Genomic DNA, 22025 nt, shown 5'->3' on the forward strand with positions numbered 1-22025 from the left:
AAAGTTCCAATCCTTATTTTTTTCTGTATTAATTAAAAGAAAAAAAAAAGACAGATCTAATTTTTTAAAAAATCTCTACCTTAGAAATAACCTCCCACTCCCAACTTTGATCCATAATGCACCGGAGCTGATTAAGATGTCAGTCAAATTCCAAGTCATGAGACTAACAAGATAGCAGACTAAATTTTTCTTTCCATCCTCACAACCTCTCAGACTTCTCCAAAACAGAAATTATTTGCCAAAACAAAATAACTTTAGCTCCATAATCTAGTCTAGAACACCGAGAATCCAAAAAAATAAAAAACAAAAGTTAAGGACTCCATAAATTAATGCCTAACTTGTGCTCAGGCAGCACGGCTCCTGACCCACGAGCTTGTCATGAAACACAAACACAAACTTTATGTGCCTCGAAGATAACACCCTCCAAGCTGCAAAATTTTCTAAAGTCAGACTAGCCACCAATGTTCCACTCCAGCAGTGTTCTTTCTTGCATCAGAGCTCTATAAAAGGGCAGCCGAAAAGAGCTAATGGGGAGGACTTTAGTCTGGGCTTGTAATAGAGTACACCTCCATCTCCCGACCTGGCTCTCTTCCCAGAACATTAGAGATACAAACTCCGATGGAAATCTGCCCAGGATGCAATAGTACCAGCATTGTGGTGCTCTGTAAAGCTGGACCAGAAATGAAGGAAAAAGGATTGAACATTATTAAGTTGGGGAGAGGGAGAAGCAAGATGGGGATTATAGTACTCCACTAAGCCTGAGGGAAAAGTCCCAGCAGCCAGATCTGTCTCCCTAAAAGTCAATTGGGACAGAGACCTAGGTTTGGTGAACCATGAATTGATTTTGAAGTCTAACCTCCAGGGAAACCAAGCAAGAAAGAAGGAAAAAGATACAGAGGAAGAAATTCTAAAATCTTGAAAATAAACAGATAAATCAACAATTATGCAAAACAAAATATTCACAACTACATGAGAGAATACTCCAGATCACTAAATAAGAGAACTGCAAGAAAAAAAAAAAAAACAACTCTAAAATTTTACTTTATAGCTTGCAAATTGGCAAAAATGACCTCAAATGGCATTAGTCTATATGAAACAATATCCCCAATGACTATGAGAATATAAATGGAAAGAATTACACACCACAAAATTAAAAGTGAATGTAGCAGAGAGTAAATGGGACTCAAAGGAAGAGGTAATGAGTAAATTCCTAATATATCCCTTCATGGAGGTCCACAGGCATTGCATGTTTTCAGACTTTTTTCAGCATGCTTCTTTTCACTTTATTTCATCTTTAAAATAGATTATTTGTTATATGGAATAACTCTCTGGGAAGGGAAGGGAAAAAGTGCTGGGGAAAACTATGGGGTAAAAAAAAATTAAAGAAACTTTTTAATTGATTAGAATTCCCTTCATTGACAGATGTGCCTCATGATCTGTGATGTTGATTCATTGGTCAACTCTTCTAAAAGGCTTAAGATGAATACTATCTAATTTACTCAGAAGTTCAGGTCCCCTCACCTATATTATTTAAAAATTTTAAATTGTACTTTTATCTAAATTGAATGTCTCTACCAAATAAGGGAGCCTGGAAACAGTGAGGGAGCTATATATCTATACTTCTGGCAGAGAGCTGCCCTGGTAGTGCTTTAATATTCTTTGTTTTTTGGTCTAGCTAAAAAGTACTTTATTTCCAAAGCTATTTCTGAGAAATAATTTAATAATCTTGTTTGTTCCATAGGTTTATATACAGAGTTCTGCAGGGATCACTATTTCCTTCTCTGATATTAAGAGCTAAACACCTTGATAAACTTTCTTTGGAGGAAAGGAATGAAGCTCTTAAAAAGTGGAAAGAAGCCAGAACTGTAAAGCAGATGACAACTGGGCATTCTCATCCTACAGACGCACTAGAAAGAAGGATAAACTTGGACCCTTCTTGTGACCTCTCAGTGACAACAGCATCTGTTGATAGCAAGCAAAGAGACTCTCCCACGTTCAGAGCTACTTTAGATATAACCAATGTCTCAGGGATGGCTATGAAGACTGTATCAAGTAGTGGACATCCTCTACAGAACAGCATTCAAAAATAACAACAACAACCAAAAAAAATTTCTTGTAATTTGGAATTGAAAATAGGAAAATATTCCTAACCAAAAAAAAGATTGACATGAATTGTTTCTGAACGAACATGAATGTTTTAATCGGCTATAACAAGTCTGTAAAATATGCTCTGTGTGGAATTTTTAAGAAAAGATTAAAAGGTTGATCTGCGTAGGTTTTTTAATTTGATTCGTTGCTAGAATCAGTTGCTATTGTGGATTTTTGGATTTCGTAAACGCATTTTAAGTAACTTTAGAAACGCAAACTATTTAAAGAGGGAATTAAATAAAATAATAATTTCCATTTCACTTGGAGACCATGAAAGAAAATAAACACATGCATATTACAGACATTTCCCAACTTAAGAATAGATCAGTTCCAAAAACATCTATTTGCATATCAGTCTTTTGGAAATTAGAATGCCTTTCTCGTGGTGGTTCATTTCCTAGGCCAGCCTACAATAAATCTATTTAACCTATAATATACCAAACATGGTAATAGAAGTCCAAGAACACCACTCTGTCTTCCCCCAGTTCATCACCTCTCTAGATCACTTCCCAAGTGCCTTGAGTTAGGAAACATTGTGGTATTCCTCTCACTGCCTATTCCTATGTGGTGATTAAGCCAAGAGTTCTTGAATTGGGGGACTGCCAGAATTTCTAGAGTGACCTCATTGACATAGGGAACTCTTGGGGTGAAAAAAGTCCCCCTTCCAATGTAAGTTAGTATTTTCTCTACAACCTAAAGTTGTAAAGGGCTTCCTAGAGCATTAAGTTGATTTATCCAAAATTACACAAACAGTATAGGTCAGAGTTTAAACTTGAACCCAGCTCTTTCTGACTGAGATCACATTATTTTGTCTATGTCAGGATTCCACATGAACCCAAATTCAAAATCAACTTTCACTTGCTGTTTTTGTCCCTATGCTGTCCCTTTCGTTTCCACATCTATAAAGTGAAGGAGTTAGTTTGACTGTATCTATAATTTAGCTTCCAGTTCTATAGTTATGAAACTGTGATTACACAAGATTTATTATAAGAAGACTTTCTGAGACTCTTCAACAATCTTTTTGAAAATGCAGCAAGGTGTTTGCCATGGATGTTAATATAAACACATGCTAGTTATTTATCACAACTCTCTAAAACAAAATCTAATGATATACAAAATCATTCTGATAAAATGGGGGAAAATGACATGCTTAAAATGGCATTATTTGTACACTCATCAGCTTAATCCAATTATGACTAGTATAATGATAAAGGGATCTAAGTATTCTTTCTCTCTTCCCCCAAGTTGTTTTTTTAAACAGAAAAATATGTGTAGTTATATCTGGACAATCAACTGCTCCAGAGTTTTTATCTTCCTTTGCCTACTGTGTAGGCATTTGAAGCCTTCTTATCTTTTAATTAAAATATGGTTAGATAAAGAGGGGCTAGTAGTAGTAGAGGAGAGTATAGTCTTTAAAGGGCTAATAAAATATCATTAAATATTCATTTACATTTGAATAATTCCATTCACAGACTATATATAACGATCCAACCTACTTTAACTCTAAAAAAAAAATCACAGTGAATATAATTGACAATTTTGAGTGAGATATTTAAGTTGGCCTACCCTTTACTTCAAAGGATGATTCCTAAATTATCTATTCTTCAATGCGGAAGGAGCTGGATTCTCCCAAGATCCATTGCCTCATTTGAATCAGAGTGCCATCCTGGGAAGAAAAAAACTTTAAAGGGTTTGGTGACCAGGGATTGTTGCTTTGATGACTTTCTCCTGGGATGGCTGAAGCCATGATTACATTAAGAGCTACATGATAAATGTAATCAATGATCAGAGGAATAATTTATAAGGATCATCCTGGTAGGAAACAATGAATGTCTCCTAAGTTCTACCTCCACTGCAAGTACATGGCCTAGTTTACATTTTTCCTAGAGCCTGAAAAGTATTGACAATTCTTTGTGTGTGTGTGTGTGTGAATGTTTTTCTTTTTAAACGAATTTTCCCATGTCTTTATTTCTTCTTTTTGTTTATTGACACTTTTGTTCTAAATTGTTTTATGCTCTCTTCCCCAATCACCCAAGCTTCTTGAGCTACTAACATGTGGGTGAGTCCATGCTCACTCACATATTAAAAGCAATTGAGCTCAATTCCAATATGTTCAATAAATTTATAAATTCTAATAAATGTTGTTACTTAAGTGGCAACAAGGAGTTCCCACGAACTAAATAAAACAGGATTTTTTTTTAGCAACAGATGTTTTTTCATTGTTGCCTGATAGATGAGAGAATTACAGTGGAGTTCACCTTTGGGAATGGAGTTCACATTTGGAAGTGAATCACACTTCAAATTGCCTGCCTTTGGGTGTGGTTAAGAAAATTAATCCTCAACTCAAATACTAAACCCAACCCTCTACTACACCAGAGAAGAACTTTGATGCAGATTTTCTTCTTTTATAAATCTTTTGGGAGGATGGGGGTGAGAAGTAAGTCTATCCCGTGATGTGCCAAAGAAGAGACTATCTCTTAGAAGGGAATCATTACTTCAGGTAAAGGATCCAACTATGTGACATCCAAACAGATTTTATGGTTTTTCTAGGTTAGATGTCTCCAGATTCAGACGTCTAGCCGGAGTCACAAAACTCTGAATGATGTGAACCCAATATGGAAGGGAAGAAGCACTTCAATACCCTCCTGATTTCATGAAATTTTCATGAAAAAAAAGAATATACCATTTCAGAGAGAATTTATTCTTTTGATAAGAGTAAAAAGCAAGGTGGATGAAGCGAAAAGAGCCCTGAACTTGTAATGAGAAGCTCTAGATTTTTGAATTTGAATTTTGCCATTGACTGGTTGTGATGTTCACTCTTGTGAGCTTCCATTATCTATAATATAGATCTAATATACTCCTGGGATCCTGCTTTTTATCTCCAGAGAAAAAGAGCTTCATTCTAGATTTGTGGTTGTCTATTTGTCCTTTCCCATATTCCCCACTCATTTATAGTAAAACTGATTCAGAACATAATTCTCAGGATAATAAAAAATTATCTTACCTTTCTCTGAAAACAAAACCTATTATAAAAATATAGACAGAAAATACATAAGGATAAGTATTGCTAGTTCAACAGGCAGTAGTAAGTATGAGAGAGTAAAGAAGCAATAAATTCACCTGGTTCAGGGGACAGATCAATTAATTGTGTCCAACAATCCCTTTCTTACCGATACACTGCTTCTACCTCCCACGATCCTTCATTTCTCCCTTCTAGCTCTACTTCCCATCAAGTGCCTTACTTATTAGGAACAATACTACCTGCTCTACACCTCACAGAGCTATTGGGAGGACCAAATAAGGGTGTGTATGTGACAAAGCTTGGTAAACAGAAAGCTCTGTGTAACATATAATTATCATTAGCAGAAAGAGTATGTTTAACATGAAGATTATTGCCTAACTGACATTTTGTGTGTGTGTGATTTCTATGATGTATTTATTGTTGATTGACTTTTGAATTTTGCAGGTAATTGATTCAACTATAGAGTTGAATATATATAATATAGCTCAGTGTCAGTCAATTTTCTGAGCAGATTCTTCATCAGCACATTTCCTAGAGGAGTTACATATTATGTGTAATTCTAATCTGCCACTAAAAACATAGCAACCTTCTGCATAGGGCCAAGGCTTTTAGAAATGCATTCAATAATACAAGATTCAATTTTTACCGTGAAAAATTTCACAAATCTTTGCCATAGGCTTTGTTATGTTTTAAAAAAAATAATTATTGTATGTGGCAAAATCATTGAAGTACTAAAGTGAATGGTAAATACTCATGTGTCTATTGAAAGCAAGACAAGAATGATGTTTTGAAGTTCACATAACAATCTGGTAACTAGATTTAGACACTGCTGAGACAAAATTCAAGGATAAAGAGGCAGGATTCGTAAAGTAAATATCCATGTGATCAATGCCTTTAAAAAGTATGTTTTGGGTTTTAATAAAATTGTGTGGGATTTGACCTACTGGCTCTTAAAAATCAAGTGGACAATTGGGCATAGAAACTCTAGGGAACAGAACCTTTGGCTTGAGTCCAAATAGCTGAAATTATTCTTTTTTTATCCTGGGTTGTATTAGTACTGACAGTTACAAAAGGGAAAAGCAAGTCAATGGACATCCACAGCAGCTTCGGACCTATTGCAGGATGCAACTTTCTAGAAACCAGTTATAGTCATGTAAATATTAATAAATGTATTGCATACGGAGTAATAATATATAAGCAGGATGTTAGCCATATATGTTTATATAATTAATAGTATGCAAGCAGCCATGTTTTACTGTTTTGGAATTAAGGAAACCTCTGTGTTTCATCATCATCTTATACTGTAAGAAAGAAGCCCGTTTTCTAAAGTATCAATTGTCTTGTTGTTTTATCAATTTCTTCAAATGCATGTTTGCAGATTTTTGGACAGATTCTCATGATTATAAAAATAATGCAATGATTATGATATTAATACCAGTATCATTATATATTATATATATTATTCCTTGTTAATAATTATAATTTATAATTATAAGTTTTATAATTAAAATTATGTTTTTATTTTAAAGTTTGTGAAAGTGATGTTACTTCCCTGAAATAAAAATGGAAAGTAATGGTGACTTCACTGACTCTAAATAAATGTCATTGGAATTTGCAAGTTGTTATTAACGGGATGATCCATGTGACATTATCTTTGGAAACTGCAGCTCAGATCTCTATGTCCTTTGAAAGAGCTAGATCCTATACTATTTTAGAAATTAACTCCAGTTCTGGCTAAAGGTTTTTTGTTTTGTTTTGTTTTGTTTTTGCTTCAGCTTTCAGAACAAGAGTACCTTTCTTTTCTGCTAAAAACAAACAAACAAAAAAATCCTTCCTGATTCTTCAAGAAGCAGCAATCTACTTAATTCAAAATGTCCCAAAGGCTTCACTCATCATTCAAGTTATTATTAAATGGACTTAAGGCTCGATCTCACCAAAAATATAAAATCAGTTAATATTCTCTCTTCTACTACACCCTGGGGAAAGGTAATTTCAGAATAGAAAACCCAGTAGGAGGGAGAGAAATAATTACCTACCTGGCCTGTAGGGTTGCACCAAAAGACAAGAGGTTACAATTTTTATTTCTCTTATTTAGAATAAGTATCTTTTATACATTTTGTCTTGACATGAACTGAAGCAAAACTGGCCAGTTATTACATTTGCTGTGAATCATTGTAGCTATGATAATACTAACAATACATATGCTCTTTCTAGTTAGAAGACCATAGCTACCATTCTGAAGAAAAATCTCACAATCTTCATTCTTGCAGACTTTGACCAGTGTCAGAAATTGCCTTTTAAACTGCAAATATGTGTACACATAGAAAAACAGTATAAAAATACATTTATAAAATTACAAATATCATCTTTGCTTGGAATGCTGAAGCAATCAAGGTCACTGGTGGAAGGAAATTAGAGTGTTGATGTTCAAGAGTCCTTTGGAATACTGAAGTCTCTCACACGATGAACCATCTCATTGCATTAACTAAATTTCTATTTTTAACTAATTCAATAGTATGAGAAAAAAAAACCTTTAGAAAGCCATAAATTATCTCAAACCCATGGTATGTATAAAGTGGCCTAGTGCTTGATAACATGAATTTTTTTCTTTGAATTTTCTCTTTAATTAAAAAAGAAATTGTAGCATTTGCTATCAAATAGGTTTTCCAAAAGGATTCACTTTTACTGGATGGAAATTATTAAGCTTTCTTTCCTTTAGAATACTTTAAAATTGGTGAACAAGGAATAACCTGTAAATATTCAAAAATGGAGAATTTGGGTTCCACTGGGGCTGGAGGGTAGGGGAAAATAATTACAAAAAAAAAAAAAAAACCCAAAAAATTCCCACCATGCATTTTGAAACACTTTCCCAAACTGGCAAAAATCAGATGCCAATGCACTGACCAAAGCCAAGCTATAGGTGAGCTGTGACTTGTAAAAGTAACTTGAATTTACCAGGGGTTCATGCTGATGCAGATAGCAAATAAGGTCTATATTTATGAGCTGTGTTCTCATGTTCCATTTTTATGTAGACGGTTTCCTTCCGTGACCAGTTTCAGCATAGACTATCAGAATCATATACAGTAAATCACAAATATAGTGATAATATCTAAATAATTTTAGCTCTTAGTAAACCAAAAGCAAGTCCCTCATATTAATGTAAAAATTTGCTACTTTTCTGCTGCAGAACCAGTTAGAGCTAGCAGATTAGCAAGCTTCTTTTATATTGATGAAAAGAAAAGAAAAGAAAAAAAAAAGGAAAGTTTTCCCTAACCTGTATCTTTACAAATGCATCTTTCATTTCTGCATATCAATTAAGTCCGACAATTCTGTGGTACAGACAAGGTTAGGCCAGGCCAAGTAACAGGGTTGCTTCTTTAGAAGCTCTCATTGTATTCCAAGTGAAAAAATTATATATATATATATAATATATATATTTCATTTTGAACACAATGAGACGTCCTAAAAAATCAACCATATTAATGAGAGATATAAACAGGAGAAGAGAGAGAGAGAGAGAGAGAGAGGAGAGAGAGAGAGAGAGAGAAAGAGAAGAGAGAGGAGAGAGAGAGAGAGAGGTGAGAGAGAGGAGAGAGAGAGAGGAGAGAGAGAGAGAGAGAGAGAGAGAGAGAGAGAGAGAGAGAGAGAGAGAGAGAGAGAGAGAGAGAGAGAGAGAGAGAGAGAGAGAGAGGAGAGAGAGAGAGAGAGGAGAGAGAGGAGAGAGAGAGAGAGAGAGAGAGAGAGAGAGAGAGAGAGAGAGAGAGAGAGAGAGAGAGAGAGAGAGAGAGAGAGCGCACAAATAAAATTAGAGCAAATAACAGTAAGAAAGCCAGCAGTATCTGCCTAAGATGGTGAAAGGTCACTCATCTGGGTCACACCGTCACATTATCTTCTGGTAGAAAGTGCTTCCTTCAGTGTTCCCCAAAACAAGGTCTTCACAGTTGAAGAGGCAGTCTTTCTTTACTTTGGGAATCAGTTGAGCAGAAAGGTATGGATGTATATTTGCCCGTTCGATCCACTCAACAAAATGTGAAACGTTACTATAAACACCCGGTCCCAATACTTTGGAAAAGCAGACTGAGCCCCACGAAGTCAAGCCAAACAATGTCCACTGGCCTCCAGGATGCTCACAAACAAGAGGCCCACCACTGTCACCCTATAACAATAAAGAAGAACAGGATAATTATTGTTGTTTTCAGCACTATAAAATTTTCCATGGTAAAGCCTACTTTGACCAAGGTACTTGAAGACTCTACAAAGCTGCGGCGCTTTTCACTGTGATTATATGGCTTGGGGTTGAAGTCTGTTGTTCGCTTGAAATCTTCAAATAAATTATAATATTTTTACTAGGACTTTTAACAGAGGAAGAGAGGAAGAAGATTCTCTCCTTCTCTTATGAGGAAGGAATTATCTTGGCTTCTTTTCCATATATTGTGTGAAAAATATGTCAAGTGGTAGACCAAAAGTTGAGAACAATTCTAAGGTGCTGGAATTGATATAAATACATATTTATGAGTTCACCACAGATTTAGAGCTAGAAGGAATTTTAACAGACACCAACCCTTGTCTTACAGGCAAGTCCAACAAGATTAGCCAGGTAAGTAGCAAAGCCAGGATTCAAATCCAGGCTCTCCATTTTCCAATCTCATGTTTTATCACTCCATAATTGAGATAGCTTCCTCATGTAAAGAATATCTAAAGTTGATTAATATCAATCTATTGAACTAGAGAATGCAAGAAAAATTTAGAAAATATGTCTTTGAAAGTTTCCATTAAACTGAACATACAGAAAAAGAAAATATAGACCTGTACACAAACTACCTTAGCTCTCTATTGTAGAACTACTGTGGGATGACTTCTAGAAGAAATTACATTCCTTCTCCTCCCCAAATGGATGTTTTATAAACTTTCATAAAACAAACACACAAATATTGAACAGACATATTTCTAGGGCCATTTATTTTTCTGCTCATGTATATGAGTAAATTTTTCCTGAAACAGAATGCTTTGAATCTAAAGTCATCTGCAATTTCTTACTATCGTCCATTGGGCTCTCTATATTGGGTTATTGGGACAAGAAAAAACAAAATTTCACAGGACAAAGTTACGTGTAAATACAGATATGTTCATATGTTTACCATGTATATTTTTTTAAAGAGGAAGATATCTTCTACAAAAGCCCTATTCAGATGTTTTGTTGTTTTTTAGGTGATATATAGTAATATCACCTGTGATATACAAGAAATTTACACAAATATATAATTTCCAGAGCCATCATCCAAGACATAAAAAAGGAAATGAACAATTAACAAAATAAGAAATGCAAAATATCAACAATTATATGAAAAATTTTCCATATCACTAGTAAAAGAAATTGACATTGAAAGAATTCCTGTATTTCAACCATACCATCTTTGGTAAAGGATGATTTGGGATTTCTTTTTTTGGCCTAGTTTTAAGATTTCATTGATGGAGGGAGATTGGTAGAAACTGCCTTTTTATTGATTCAGGTCAGCAATTCTTCTGCAACTCATCTTAGAAAATTCCCAGGGTAAATTTTAAGTGATTTAGGGGGTGAGAATTGTGATTTCCCTCAATTAAACTGGGGTCTTCTTGATTCTGAGGCTCTCTGTTCACTACATTTTTCTGCCTCTAGAAAAGATTTTTTTTAAAAACAGCCAATATTGTAGGGCCTATGGAAAGCCAGTCTCACCAATATACTTGTGGTATTGTTGTGAACTGAGCCAATCATTCTGGAAAAGAATATAAGAAATGTAAAGCAAACTTCACATAAGTATGATAAATCATGTCCCTTTGGGCTAGTCTACAACAATTCTACTATCTGGAAACATGGAATAAATGGTTGATGATTTTAAGAACATTATTTAATATAATTGCTAGTAAATGAAACCTAAACTAAGTGAAACCACCCTCTCTCCTGGGAAAAAGATGAAACAGTGATTCTTCTGCCTAAAGTTTGCACAATGGACATAATTCTGACATACTAAAAAAAAACTGCTTTGCCCTAACTAAATGATAAAGGCACAGTCCATCGAAGAAAATTCTATTAGGCAAGTTTATTAGCCAATGATCTTTAGTAACAGGAAAAAACTTAACTGTTTTTCCCACATAAAGGATCTTCTTTGTAAGAGAAAAAAAATAAAATATAAATAGCTTTAAAGTAGTAAGCAATTTTGAAGATGGTCATTACTCATTTTTTATGTGCACACTGAAAGAGAAATTATGTGAAATAATAATAAATAACCATATCCAGCCTGTTTCAGAAACCTAGCCAAGAAGAAATGTGCAAAACCAATGACACTCTCTCTTTGGTTCATTTTCCTCTCTCCTTTTTGGAATCTAATTATAAATGGGCCCCTCTAATGAGGATTAAAGGCTCTTGTTTAAAGGTGAGACTGGTAAAGCATGATCTGCACATCAAAGATTCCTTAGATCCATTTTTCTCTATATGGGCAAGTTTATCAAGTAATAGTAGATATCATAGAATGGGAAGAAGCTAGTCAATGATTGATTTTCTTCTAACAATGATAATTAGACCATGTCTAATGCCAATTTTGCATTCAGGGATTTGTTTGACTAAGGCAAGGACCAAAAAAAGACTAAAGAACTAAAGAAAACTGACTTATCTCTACTAAAGTCAATACAGGAAAGGAAGAGAGGGAAATGGAAGGATGAAATAGAAGAGTCGAGGTCTCCTCACTTTAAAACATCCAGAGCAATAAAGAATTTGAGATTTCATCTAGTCTAATGTCCCCATTTCATTAATTAGGGAAGAACAAAATAGTAGAGGGGAAATATAATGAGAAAGAACTCGAGTGGTTTTTTAAAATATTTCCTTGTTTTAGAAGGTTGAAGACTCAGTAGGAGTCTAAAGTGGACATGGTAGCAAAAAAAAAAAAAAAAAAAAAAAAAAGCTAATGTATTCTTAGGACATGATGAAAAGAACAATATCTAGAATGTAGGTGATGATAGCCACATTCTATGCTACCCAGTAAGACTACACCTGGAGTACCAAGTTTAATTCTAAACACTGTATTTTAGGAAGCACATTACCTCCCTGTTTCAAGTTCTCTGCATGGTCAAATGGGATGCTTAAGGGCCTCCCAAACACCCAACATGAAAAAGGAATTGTACTTGTTCTTGATGGCAGGACCAGAAGTAATGGGAAGTAATTTTATTGAGGCATATTTAGGCTTGATACAAGGAAAAGTGAAGTAAAATTGGCTACCTCAGGAAATAGTGAGTTTCCTCCTCATTTTGTGTATTTTAGTACACAAATGTGTGCTAAATGGATGAAAATTGAATGGAGATCCTTATAGAAAAGGTCAACCCATCAACTAAATGGTATGTCTACCCCAAACACAAAAAGAAGAAAAATTTAATGATGATCTTCCAAGTAACAAGAAGCAGAGTCCAAATCCAAAAAGGGTCCTCTGATTTCTTCAGTGTAGTTTCATATTCAGCTTGGCAAAATTAGAAAAACAAAATTTTTTAAAGTCTACAATTGTCCAGGACTATTTTTGTCACTATTTTTTTCTTACAAATGACCTGCCTCTACTAAGCAAAACTACTTCTTGAGAGAGTGTCTTCAGTGATCATTTGTGTTTTGTGAGTGCTGACACCAGGAAAGGCAGTTGTTCAAGGTTTCATAAAATGTCTTTCGCTGAAATCTAGAAGAGTGGAGGTCTAAGTCAGAAAGTATGTTAGGAAGTGTCTGTGAAACCAGCAGATTGGTTCTTTGGGGGAAATTCTGGAAATTCTTAAGTCTTTGCTTTTCCCCATCACAGTAGTCTCCATTTGTGTACCACCTTGGCAATTTATACCTGTCCCTACCAGACACATTAGTTCTGTTTCATGCACCAAATGAAAGGACACAAAAATGGTGGGTGCACTGGTGGATTTCTTCTTCAACTGGCAGCTAAAACTCCTGTTCTTCTCTCTGCATATAATATATATATATATTTATAAATGTATTATATATATACATATATATATATAATAAAGATATTGCTTCTACCTCTGAAAGGTTAAGAGGAAAAACAGAAACTCTACATCAATTAGTTAATCAATAATCATTTATTATGCATCTATTATGCTCAGGCACACAATAGAGATAGGAAATAGAAACTACATCTGTGATTTTACTGGGATAGGGAACTCACAAATAGGGAAACTCAGTGCTGGGTGGTATTTCCCCTGCAACTTTATAATCTTAGAGTTTCCTAGAGCAACGAGAGCTTAGGTTACTTGCCCCGGGTTCCACAGCAAGAATATGTGAGAAGCATAAGTCAAACCCAGGAATTTTTCACTACGCCTTCATAATTTCTCTCCTTCCTAAGTGCTACAGATACAAAGACAAAAATGAAATGGTGATCATGGACAGATCCACAATTCATGAAACTCACTGTGTCATGCATTGCATGCCAAATGCATAAACGTGGATAAGAATACTTAGAGAATTCATATAATTTAGAGCTGGAAGGCAACCAGATACTCAAAGGGTTTCCAGCTAAAAGGGACCTTTGGGATCATAGAGTTCAATCTCAACATTTAACAGATGACGAATCTGAGACCCAGAGAAGTTAAGTGATTTTCCAAACATAATATAGATAATAAGTAGCAGATCAGTTCCCTCATTTAAAATATAACGAAATGAAGCCAAATCAGGTTAAATTATTTCCCCCAAAATCATGTGACAAGTCCAATATTAGCCTCAGTGGAAGGAAAGACAAAATTATAAATAATTACAAATCCTGCATCCAAGTAGCTTCAAAAATGTAAGTATAAAATAATATTAATGAATATATATACACATATGTGTATATGTATAAGCTCTATCATTCTTTTTTCCTGTATCAATAAATTAGGCAAGTAAAGAAACTACTTACCATACAGGAATCCACAGTGCCGGACTCATAACCCGCACATATCATTCTGGTAGTAATCGTTTTCATATCAAAGTAGGATTGACATTGTTCCAGAGAAATAATACGGACTTCTCCCTCTTGAAGTTTAAAAGGCACTAAAAATTTTTAAGAGATAGTAAAATTATATATAAAATAAAAGCATATTAAAATTCAAATTTCAAATTAAAATTAACATATGATTAAATTTAAAACCTTAAATTATAATAGAATATAAAATAGAAAAATAGAAAAAAGTTTTTAGCCCTTACTACATTTGTTTTCTAGAATCACAGGAATTTTGGAGCTGGAAGGAACTTTAGAAATCATTTGTCCATCCTCTTTATTATACAGATAAAGAAACTCAAAAAGGTGAGGTGGCAAAGATGGTGCTAAATCAGGCCTTTTGCTTCCTGTTCTAGGGCTCTTTCCATCATATCTGTTTTACTTGATCTATAGTAACAGCACTTTGAATATTAATCTCAGTTTTGGAGTACCAGTGAAATCATGGAAAGAGAATTTTATAGTCATCTAACCTAACTCCATCATCAATACAGAATGACAAAATGAAGACCCAAAGATAGCTTTATTCATTCACACATTCAGATAATTGGTCTTATTTTTCCAGAGTACTGGTATCTGCGTTTAGAATAATGGACTCAGGGATGACCATGCAGGTTGGAAATTGTGTCTCATGGTATAGTGGAAACCATGAAGGAAAAGGTCATGAAGAACGTTAGTAATTTTTGTCCTAGGAAACAAGACAGAGAGGGTGGTATTTTGTATATGTAAAAGTTTCACATTGTATATGAAAGTTTTCTTGAAATAATTACAGGTTACTTGAAAGCAAAAGGCATGAATCTCAACAGGTGAAGAATTCCACAGTTTCTTCCATAGTTTTCTTTTTAGAGATAATACATTTTAGAATTGCCAAGGCTCCTTATTAGGTTTAGTTAGGGGCTGAAAAATGATTGTAAAATATTTTAAGAGTTATAAAAGGAATGGTATGTTCGATGTTGTTTCATGTTTGATTGGAAAATTTAAACATCGTTAACTTGAATAATAGTTTCCCTATTACAGTCTCAAAAATGTTTTACATTGGTATGCATCATTTCTTCTGCTGAATTCTTCTTTTTTCCCCTGAGGCATTTGGGGTTAACCCAGGGTCACAGAGCTAGGAAGTGTTAAGTGTCTGAGACCAGATTTGAACTCAGGTCCTTTGACTTCAGGGCGGGTGCTCTATCCACTGCACTACTTAGTGACCCTGTGCTGAATTTTTTTTTAATGCAGCATTTCTTAAAAAAAAAATCAAGCAAATGGATAGATATCCCAGTGATGTGACATCACAGCTACCGAGCATTTGCCAAAGGTATCATTAGATTCCTCTGAGATGCTGACTTACTTTTGTTGCCCATGTGTCCCCAGCCTGTGATGTAGCAGTAGGTATCGGGCTCCACCACCTGTTGGGATCTGGGCAAGCAGACTGGACGGACATAACTGGTCTCATTGATATCTTCATTCAGCTCCACAATGCTGATGTCATAGTCAACCACTGCCCTGTTGTATCGAGGATGTAAAATAATCGTCTTCACCAGCCGTGTCTGCATAAAGATCGATGGGTGATCCAGATTGTTTATCCCGAGAACCACCTTCCACACAGCAGCATTTTCTCTCCTTAAACAGCATAGGAAGAGGTATGAACATTGGAACTTAGATGAAATACAAATGAAATTTTCAAACTGTAAATTTGGGGCAAGTTTGTGGGCTTTATTATAAGAAATTCCATTTAAGTGCTTTAAGATTTATGAAATATTTGATACACAGTACTTCTTTGACTGTTGTTACAACAAGACTTTCTGGTTTTTTCCCCTAAGGCAATTGGGGTTAAGTGACTTGCCCAGGGTAACACAGCCAGAAAATGTTGTTTCTGAGACCAGATTTGAACTCTGGTCCTCCTGAGTTCAAGGCTGGTGCTCTATCCACTGAGCCACCTAGCTGCCCCTTATAGGAATTCTTAAAGCCAAGTTATGTATCAAAAACCTGAAGCTTGGGAAGGTTAAATAGTTCACTTAGAGTCATAGAGCTTGTATTAGAAGAGATTTAAATTAAGTGTTTCTTAAATTCACATTCACTCCTCTTTCTACTAATCTACTAGTGTTCTTTACACTATGCCATATTGCTCTTCAATTAATTAGTTCATATTTATCTAATTTTCTTCAGTGGAAATTTGTAAAGGCCCATAAGTTCAGGAATGGTTAAAAAATATATATGATATATGAATACAATCATGATGTAATAAAATAAAGAAAAGGAAAATATCAGAGAAACCTAGAAAGAGATGTACTAGTACAAAATAAAGTAAGCAGAATCAGGAGAACAATTTATATAACAGCTTTGTAAAGAGAAGCAGTTTTTTAAAACTAAAGAACTCTGATCGATGCAATGATAGACCACAATTCCAGAAGACCAAGAAGGAAGCAAGGTATCCAACTCCTCACAGAGAGAGAATAGACTCAGGGTAGAAGAAGTCTATATTTTTTAGGATGGCCAATGTTGGAATCTGTTTTACTTGATTATACAGATTTATTAGAGGATTGTTTTTTTTTTCCTTTTTTCCTTCCATTGGGGAAAAGAAAGGGAAATTAATTTCTGTTGTAATGAATCATTTTTCATTAGAAATCATTTATATGAAGGACTGAATGACAAATAAATAAATTCTTACAATATGCATAAAGCAAAAAATCATATTTCCGGAAGACGGCATCAACCACATCCCACACTCCCATCTAAATGACTAGAAATCAATTTGTAGCAAGCAAAATATTTATTTTTAAGGTAATAAATCACATACCAATAAAATTGCTCAATGTAATTGAGTTATGTTAAAAAAATTATTTTGCTTTGCATAACTGACTCCCACAAAAAAAGAGAAAAGCTCTATTTCATTAAGAATCAGGAAAAGCGAATAGTAACATTTCACTTTTGGATGCCTGGAATCATTAAAAAGCTCCAATTAAAAGATAAAATCTGCACCCATTCTTTGTTCCCAATTTTTAACACAAAATAAATCTAATCCTGTTTACACATAATCTCTTTAGATGTATTTCAAAGAAATGTGTTGCCTCCAATAAGACTTTTCACTTAAGATCAAATATCTCAGGTTCTTTTAGCCATTCCTCATATGACACAAATTTTTTTAGCCCTTTACAATTTACCACTCTACAACCATTCTCAGTTTTTATTCCTTTATAATTTATTTTTAACCCTTTATTTTCAGTTTCAAATTCTTTTCCTTCTTCCATCTCTCCTCCACCTATTGAAAACAAGAAAAAGAAAGCCCGTGACACATATGGATATTGAATATAGAGATGGAGATGATGTCTAAATTCTGTCTGCTTGTTCTCTTCTGGATAGTTTATGAATATAATTTATAAAATGTCAAATCTAGATCTAGACACAATGGCCCCCAAGTCTAACCAGGATAGAGTAAACCAAGATAATAAGCTTTCTTAATCTGGATATGAGACTTCTATAAATGGGGACTAAGAGTACATTGGCTTTTTTGGAAGTTGCATCTCATTTTGGGTTCAACTAGACTCTGTAGGCAATTGAAACTCCCAGATCATTTCCATGACATCTGCTAAGTCTGTGCTTAATCCATTTTGTACTTACACAGTTGATATTTTTTTCAAGCTAAATCCAGAGCTTTATATTTCTAGTTGTTAAGTTTTGGGTTTCATTTCAATGACTCAACCTGTCAAGATCTTTTTGAATCTCAAGTTATTCCCATATGGCAACGTAACTTTCTATTATCTGATAATTTGATTAATATCCTTCCTATGTTTCTATTCAAATCACAGACTTACGTAACATAGTGGACTTGATACAGTAAAACATTTTTTCTTTTTTACTTCTTGATTTGGATTTTTAAAAATACCTACCTGCAGAAGAAAAAAAAATCAACATTGTGTCTTCACTTAAATATAATTACAGGAGACAGGTCAAAAAAAACCTCTTCTGCCTTTTTAATTCTCACTCTGGCACACTGCCTAGTTAGCACTGGACCTTTCCAATATGCACAGCTAAGCCCTGAGATGAATCTGACTAATTAACACAGTGGAATTCCCTACAGCACTCCAGTAACATTTAGGACTTCTGAATGCTTACAGGATTGCTAGAGTATCTATAAAGAATGAGTATTTGTAATCCATATTTTATAGTCAATCACATCAGACAGTTTCTAAGAAATTTATGAGTACTTTCTTAAACTGTTGCCAAAGCCTTACAGATGGCCAGATAATCTTGATTAAAAACCTTTAAATTCATATTACAAGTCACATCTTTTGATATGATGTTCCTTTCCTTTAAAAAAAAGTATTTTATTTTTTCAAATGCATGAAAAAATAGTTTTTGACATTCACCTTTGTAAAACCTTGTATTCCAAGTTTTTCTCCCTCTACCCCCTCTTCCCTCTCTTAAGTCAAGCCCTTTCCTTAAGCATAAAACATACTACTCTTCAGCTGTCATATGCTTTGCTTACATTTTACCCAAATCTTTCAACAAAATGTACATTTGGAAACCAAATGTGGATCAAGAATGAACAGCTGCATTAATTTTTTTAATTATGATTATCTTTCTGAGAGATTTGTGACCATAATCTTATTAACTTTATCTTCCTTTTATTGAGAGGCTTTACAAGAGAAATGGAAAATACTTCTAAGTAGACCTGATCCACTGCTCATTAGGAGTATCACGATATGCTTTCTAAGCATTTGATACAAACTAGTATTAGATACTGCGATTAATGAATTATATTTCCTCCATCATACTTTATATATATAGCAGGCACTCAATGTTTCACTACTTCTAGGATCTGTGATTTTGTCAATAAAAACGATCTCACGTGACAAAGATTGAAAATTTCCCCTACAACTTAATTGTTATGGAAAAAAATCAATTCATTCTAGTCTTCCCATCATACTGTGCTTGCAATTCTCTTCCTCAGATAAGATGCTAAAACTTGAAATTGTATTTCACTATGCTGTTCCCTTAAAATTCTATGAACTTATCAACCCACAAGTTTAAAAAGAGTTTAAATTGGGTAAATTCCATCACAAGAATTAATCCACTAAATACCAGATTTCATTTCAAAGCTATTAACCTTGAAGCTAATATGTCAATAATTGAGAACAATTTACAGCATAAGAATAGCATAACCAACAGATACCAATCCCAAGGGAGAAGACCATCCATTCCTTTTCTATTTCCACAGACTGATAACATACATCACATACACTGGCGTGACAAAACACACACATACACACAAATACACAAACCACACTGTGACTGCAAATGTATGTAGGACAAAACAGGCTCATATGTAGCTAAGGAAAACGTGCACAACTTACCCCTCAAAGCAGTGAGCAACGGTCAGAACCCATTTTTTGGCAATCAGAACACAACCACAAATGTGTCCACTTGGTTCACTCTGCAGGGAGCACTGCCACGGCCACCTTCCAGGTCGGCTTGTTCTGCCACCCAGGATCCTCTTGTACATACGAGCTGCAGGACGACGGCCACAGTCTGCCAAAGAACATGGACCACAGAAGGTTATCCATCTATTGACAGACATCCAAATGTTGGGTTGTCATACAGGGGCATCCTCAATTAAGGTATTTTTTCATTTTGTTCTGAGCAAATCAACAAGATTAAATTCATACCACTTGGCTACATCACAACTTTTCTTACCTGGTTCAGAACACAAAAGAGAAATCCGACTTCTGCTTTGACAAGAGAGCCTATATTTGGAGAAATAAAACAGTACATATGTGAACTCACACTTTTGCCAATCACCAGAAAGGCTCTGTTATTGAATGAGTAAATGGGTTTGAGTTTCTATTGAGTAATGTGTAGGGAAATGATAGATTTTAAAAACTCATGTGCTTATATAAAGTGAGACAAGTCCCTGGTCCCAAGGAACTTACATTCCAGTAGGGGAAGACAACATAGAGTTGTCACAGAAACATGGGTTATGGATTGTGAAAGCTGGAAGGGGCCTCAGTGATCAGTTGAGGAAAGGAAGGAGAGAAAAAAAAAAGAAAGAGAAAATTCACCCTGATTGAAAAGTTCTTTCATATACTTTTTTTACTATATAGATTGTAAAAGGTAGAAATCTCATTATCCTGCATGATCACATCTTCCTCAATACTTTTGACTCTCGGGACTCTTCCCTCTCTCTGATTTGGAGAGGATGAAGGGTAAACAGTGGAGAACTCCTCCCAAATTCTCCAGTGGGCTCCCACACATGTCCATTTCCTACCCAGCTTTGCTCCTCTGGACTTTTATCATACCTGACCATACCTTTCCCCACTGCTCACTTTCTGCTTCTCTCTCTCCCCTCCTCCTTTCAGCTTCTTTTTACATATTGTCTTCCCCCTTTAGATTGTGAGCTCCTTGAGAGTAGGGACTATCCTTTCTTTGCATTGCTAGCAATGAGCACAGCACCTGGAACACGTAGGCACTTAATATTAATGTCAAATGACTGACTGATGAAGATTTATTCTGAAATCCAAGACCAAGCACCTTTCCCTATATCCCAACAGTCTCTCTAAGAGCCTTAAAATAATCATAAAGGAAATAAAATAATATCTTCAGGTCTGGAAAGTAAAAACAGAGTGATGCTGAAATTTAAGAGTCACAGTTTATATTCTAAGAAAGTTCTTGATTAAGAGGCCATCCGGTCTTGTCAAGGATCATAAGCCGACTTGTGCATTTGCAAACTCGATCTCCTTAACTTATGTGCCCCCTTTCCCCATCACTCACCCCGCCACTAACAGTTCATGGAGAGTGCTTGTATTTTTGTGCTGCCAGTCTGAGCGCAAAGTCAACCACTTCCGATGATTTCTCTGTTCCCGTACAATTTCTGTCACTGATGGCTCTCTAAGGAAGGAAAAATACCGTATAAATACTCAAGGTGCAATTAATTTTTATTCGGCCAACATCCATTTATTACTAAAGGGAGGGATTCCTAACCCATTTTATCCCCGCCCAAAGAGACCATTTAGTTATAAATCAATACTACAGGGAGAGAGATTTGGGTTTTTGGCATCAGCACAGGATTGTTAGCAGTTTGTCATTCTTACCAGGAAAAACTTATAACTATGAGAGAACAGTGAGGAAGGGAAATTTCCCGAGTTCTCTGGAGGCCCAAAAGATTGAGATTTTCACAGCTGGTTTATAAATTCCCTATTCTGACCAGCGTTTGCCCTCTTTTAGTTTTTTGGGAAGTTTTTAAATTTAAAGTTTGAGCCTCTGAAGGCCCAACCAATTTAGTGTAGGGAACAAATACCAAATCATATGTGCTCACTTTTTTATATACCTTGGGGTTTCATACATTTCTGGTTTCTTACCCATTATGGTCGCGACATCCTAAAACTAACATAAACCATAGTACAAATCAATACTCAAATACATTTATATGATACATTTGTTATGCATTATAAATATTTATATAATTATAAATCAAAAGCACTATAAGTCAAAAGCTATAAGCAGTGACTATCAAGAGTTGTCTTTATTTCAAATAGTTTCAGAAAAATAACTTGACGTTTTTTTTTCCAAGACATCATAACACCTTACAATTCTAAGTGTTATACTATTTGTAAATAGAGTCAAAGGTCAGTTAAAGTTAGGTTAGTATGGGATTTTTTTTATTCTGACTTATATTGTTAATTGTTCTCTTGGGACAGTTAGCTGGCATGGTGAATATAATTTTGGGTCTAGAATCAGGAAGTCTTGATGCTTTTAAGCTGTGTGACCTTGGATAAGCCAGTTCCTTTCCATTTGCCTCAGTTTTTCACTCTGTAAAATGGGGGTGATAATAGTAGCTCATATTTTCTAGGGTTGTTATAAGGCTCAAATGAGATAATACT

General features: G+C 34.9%; 2 protein-coding genes across 3 annotated transcripts in view; one reads left to right on the forward strand and one right to left on the reverse strand.

Annotated features, from left to right (window-relative positions):
- Nucleotides 1–2289, forward strand: part of ATP10D (ATPase phospholipid transporting 10D (putative)) — a 148034-nt gene extending 145745 nt beyond the window's left edge. For both annotated transcript variants that reach the window (XM_074276276.1, XM_074276275.1), the window contains one exon: nt 1742–2289. In XM_074276276.1, coding sequence (XP_074132377.1) covers nt 1742–2090 — 349 coding nt within the window. In that variant the 3' untranslated portion in view covers nt 2091–2289. The remainder of the gene's footprint in view (nt 1–1741) is intronic.
- A 6591-nt stretch (nt 2290–8880) lies between these two features.
- CORIN (corin, serine peptidase) overlaps nt 8881–22025 on the reverse strand; it is a 182369-nt gene continuing 169224 nt past the window's right edge. Inside the window, 7 exon segments of the mRNA XM_074274153.1 lie at nt 8881–9175; nt 9177–9326; nt 14080–14213; nt 15497–15768; nt 19503–19677; nt 19843–19892; nt 20917–21033. Of these exon segments, the coding sequence (XP_074130254.1) occupies nt 9143–9175; nt 9177–9326; nt 14080–14213; nt 15497–15768; nt 19503–19677; nt 19843–19892; nt 20917–21033 (931 nt within the window). The 3' untranslated portion in view covers nt 8881–9142.

Source organism: Sminthopsis crassicaudata, chromosome 6 (assembly GCF_048593235.1).
Source record: "Sminthopsis crassicaudata isolate SCR6 chromosome 6, ASM4859323v1, whole genome shotgun sequence".
Taxonomy (NCBI): Eukaryota; Metazoa; Chordata; class Mammalia; order Dasyuromorphia; family Dasyuridae; genus Sminthopsis; species Sminthopsis crassicaudata.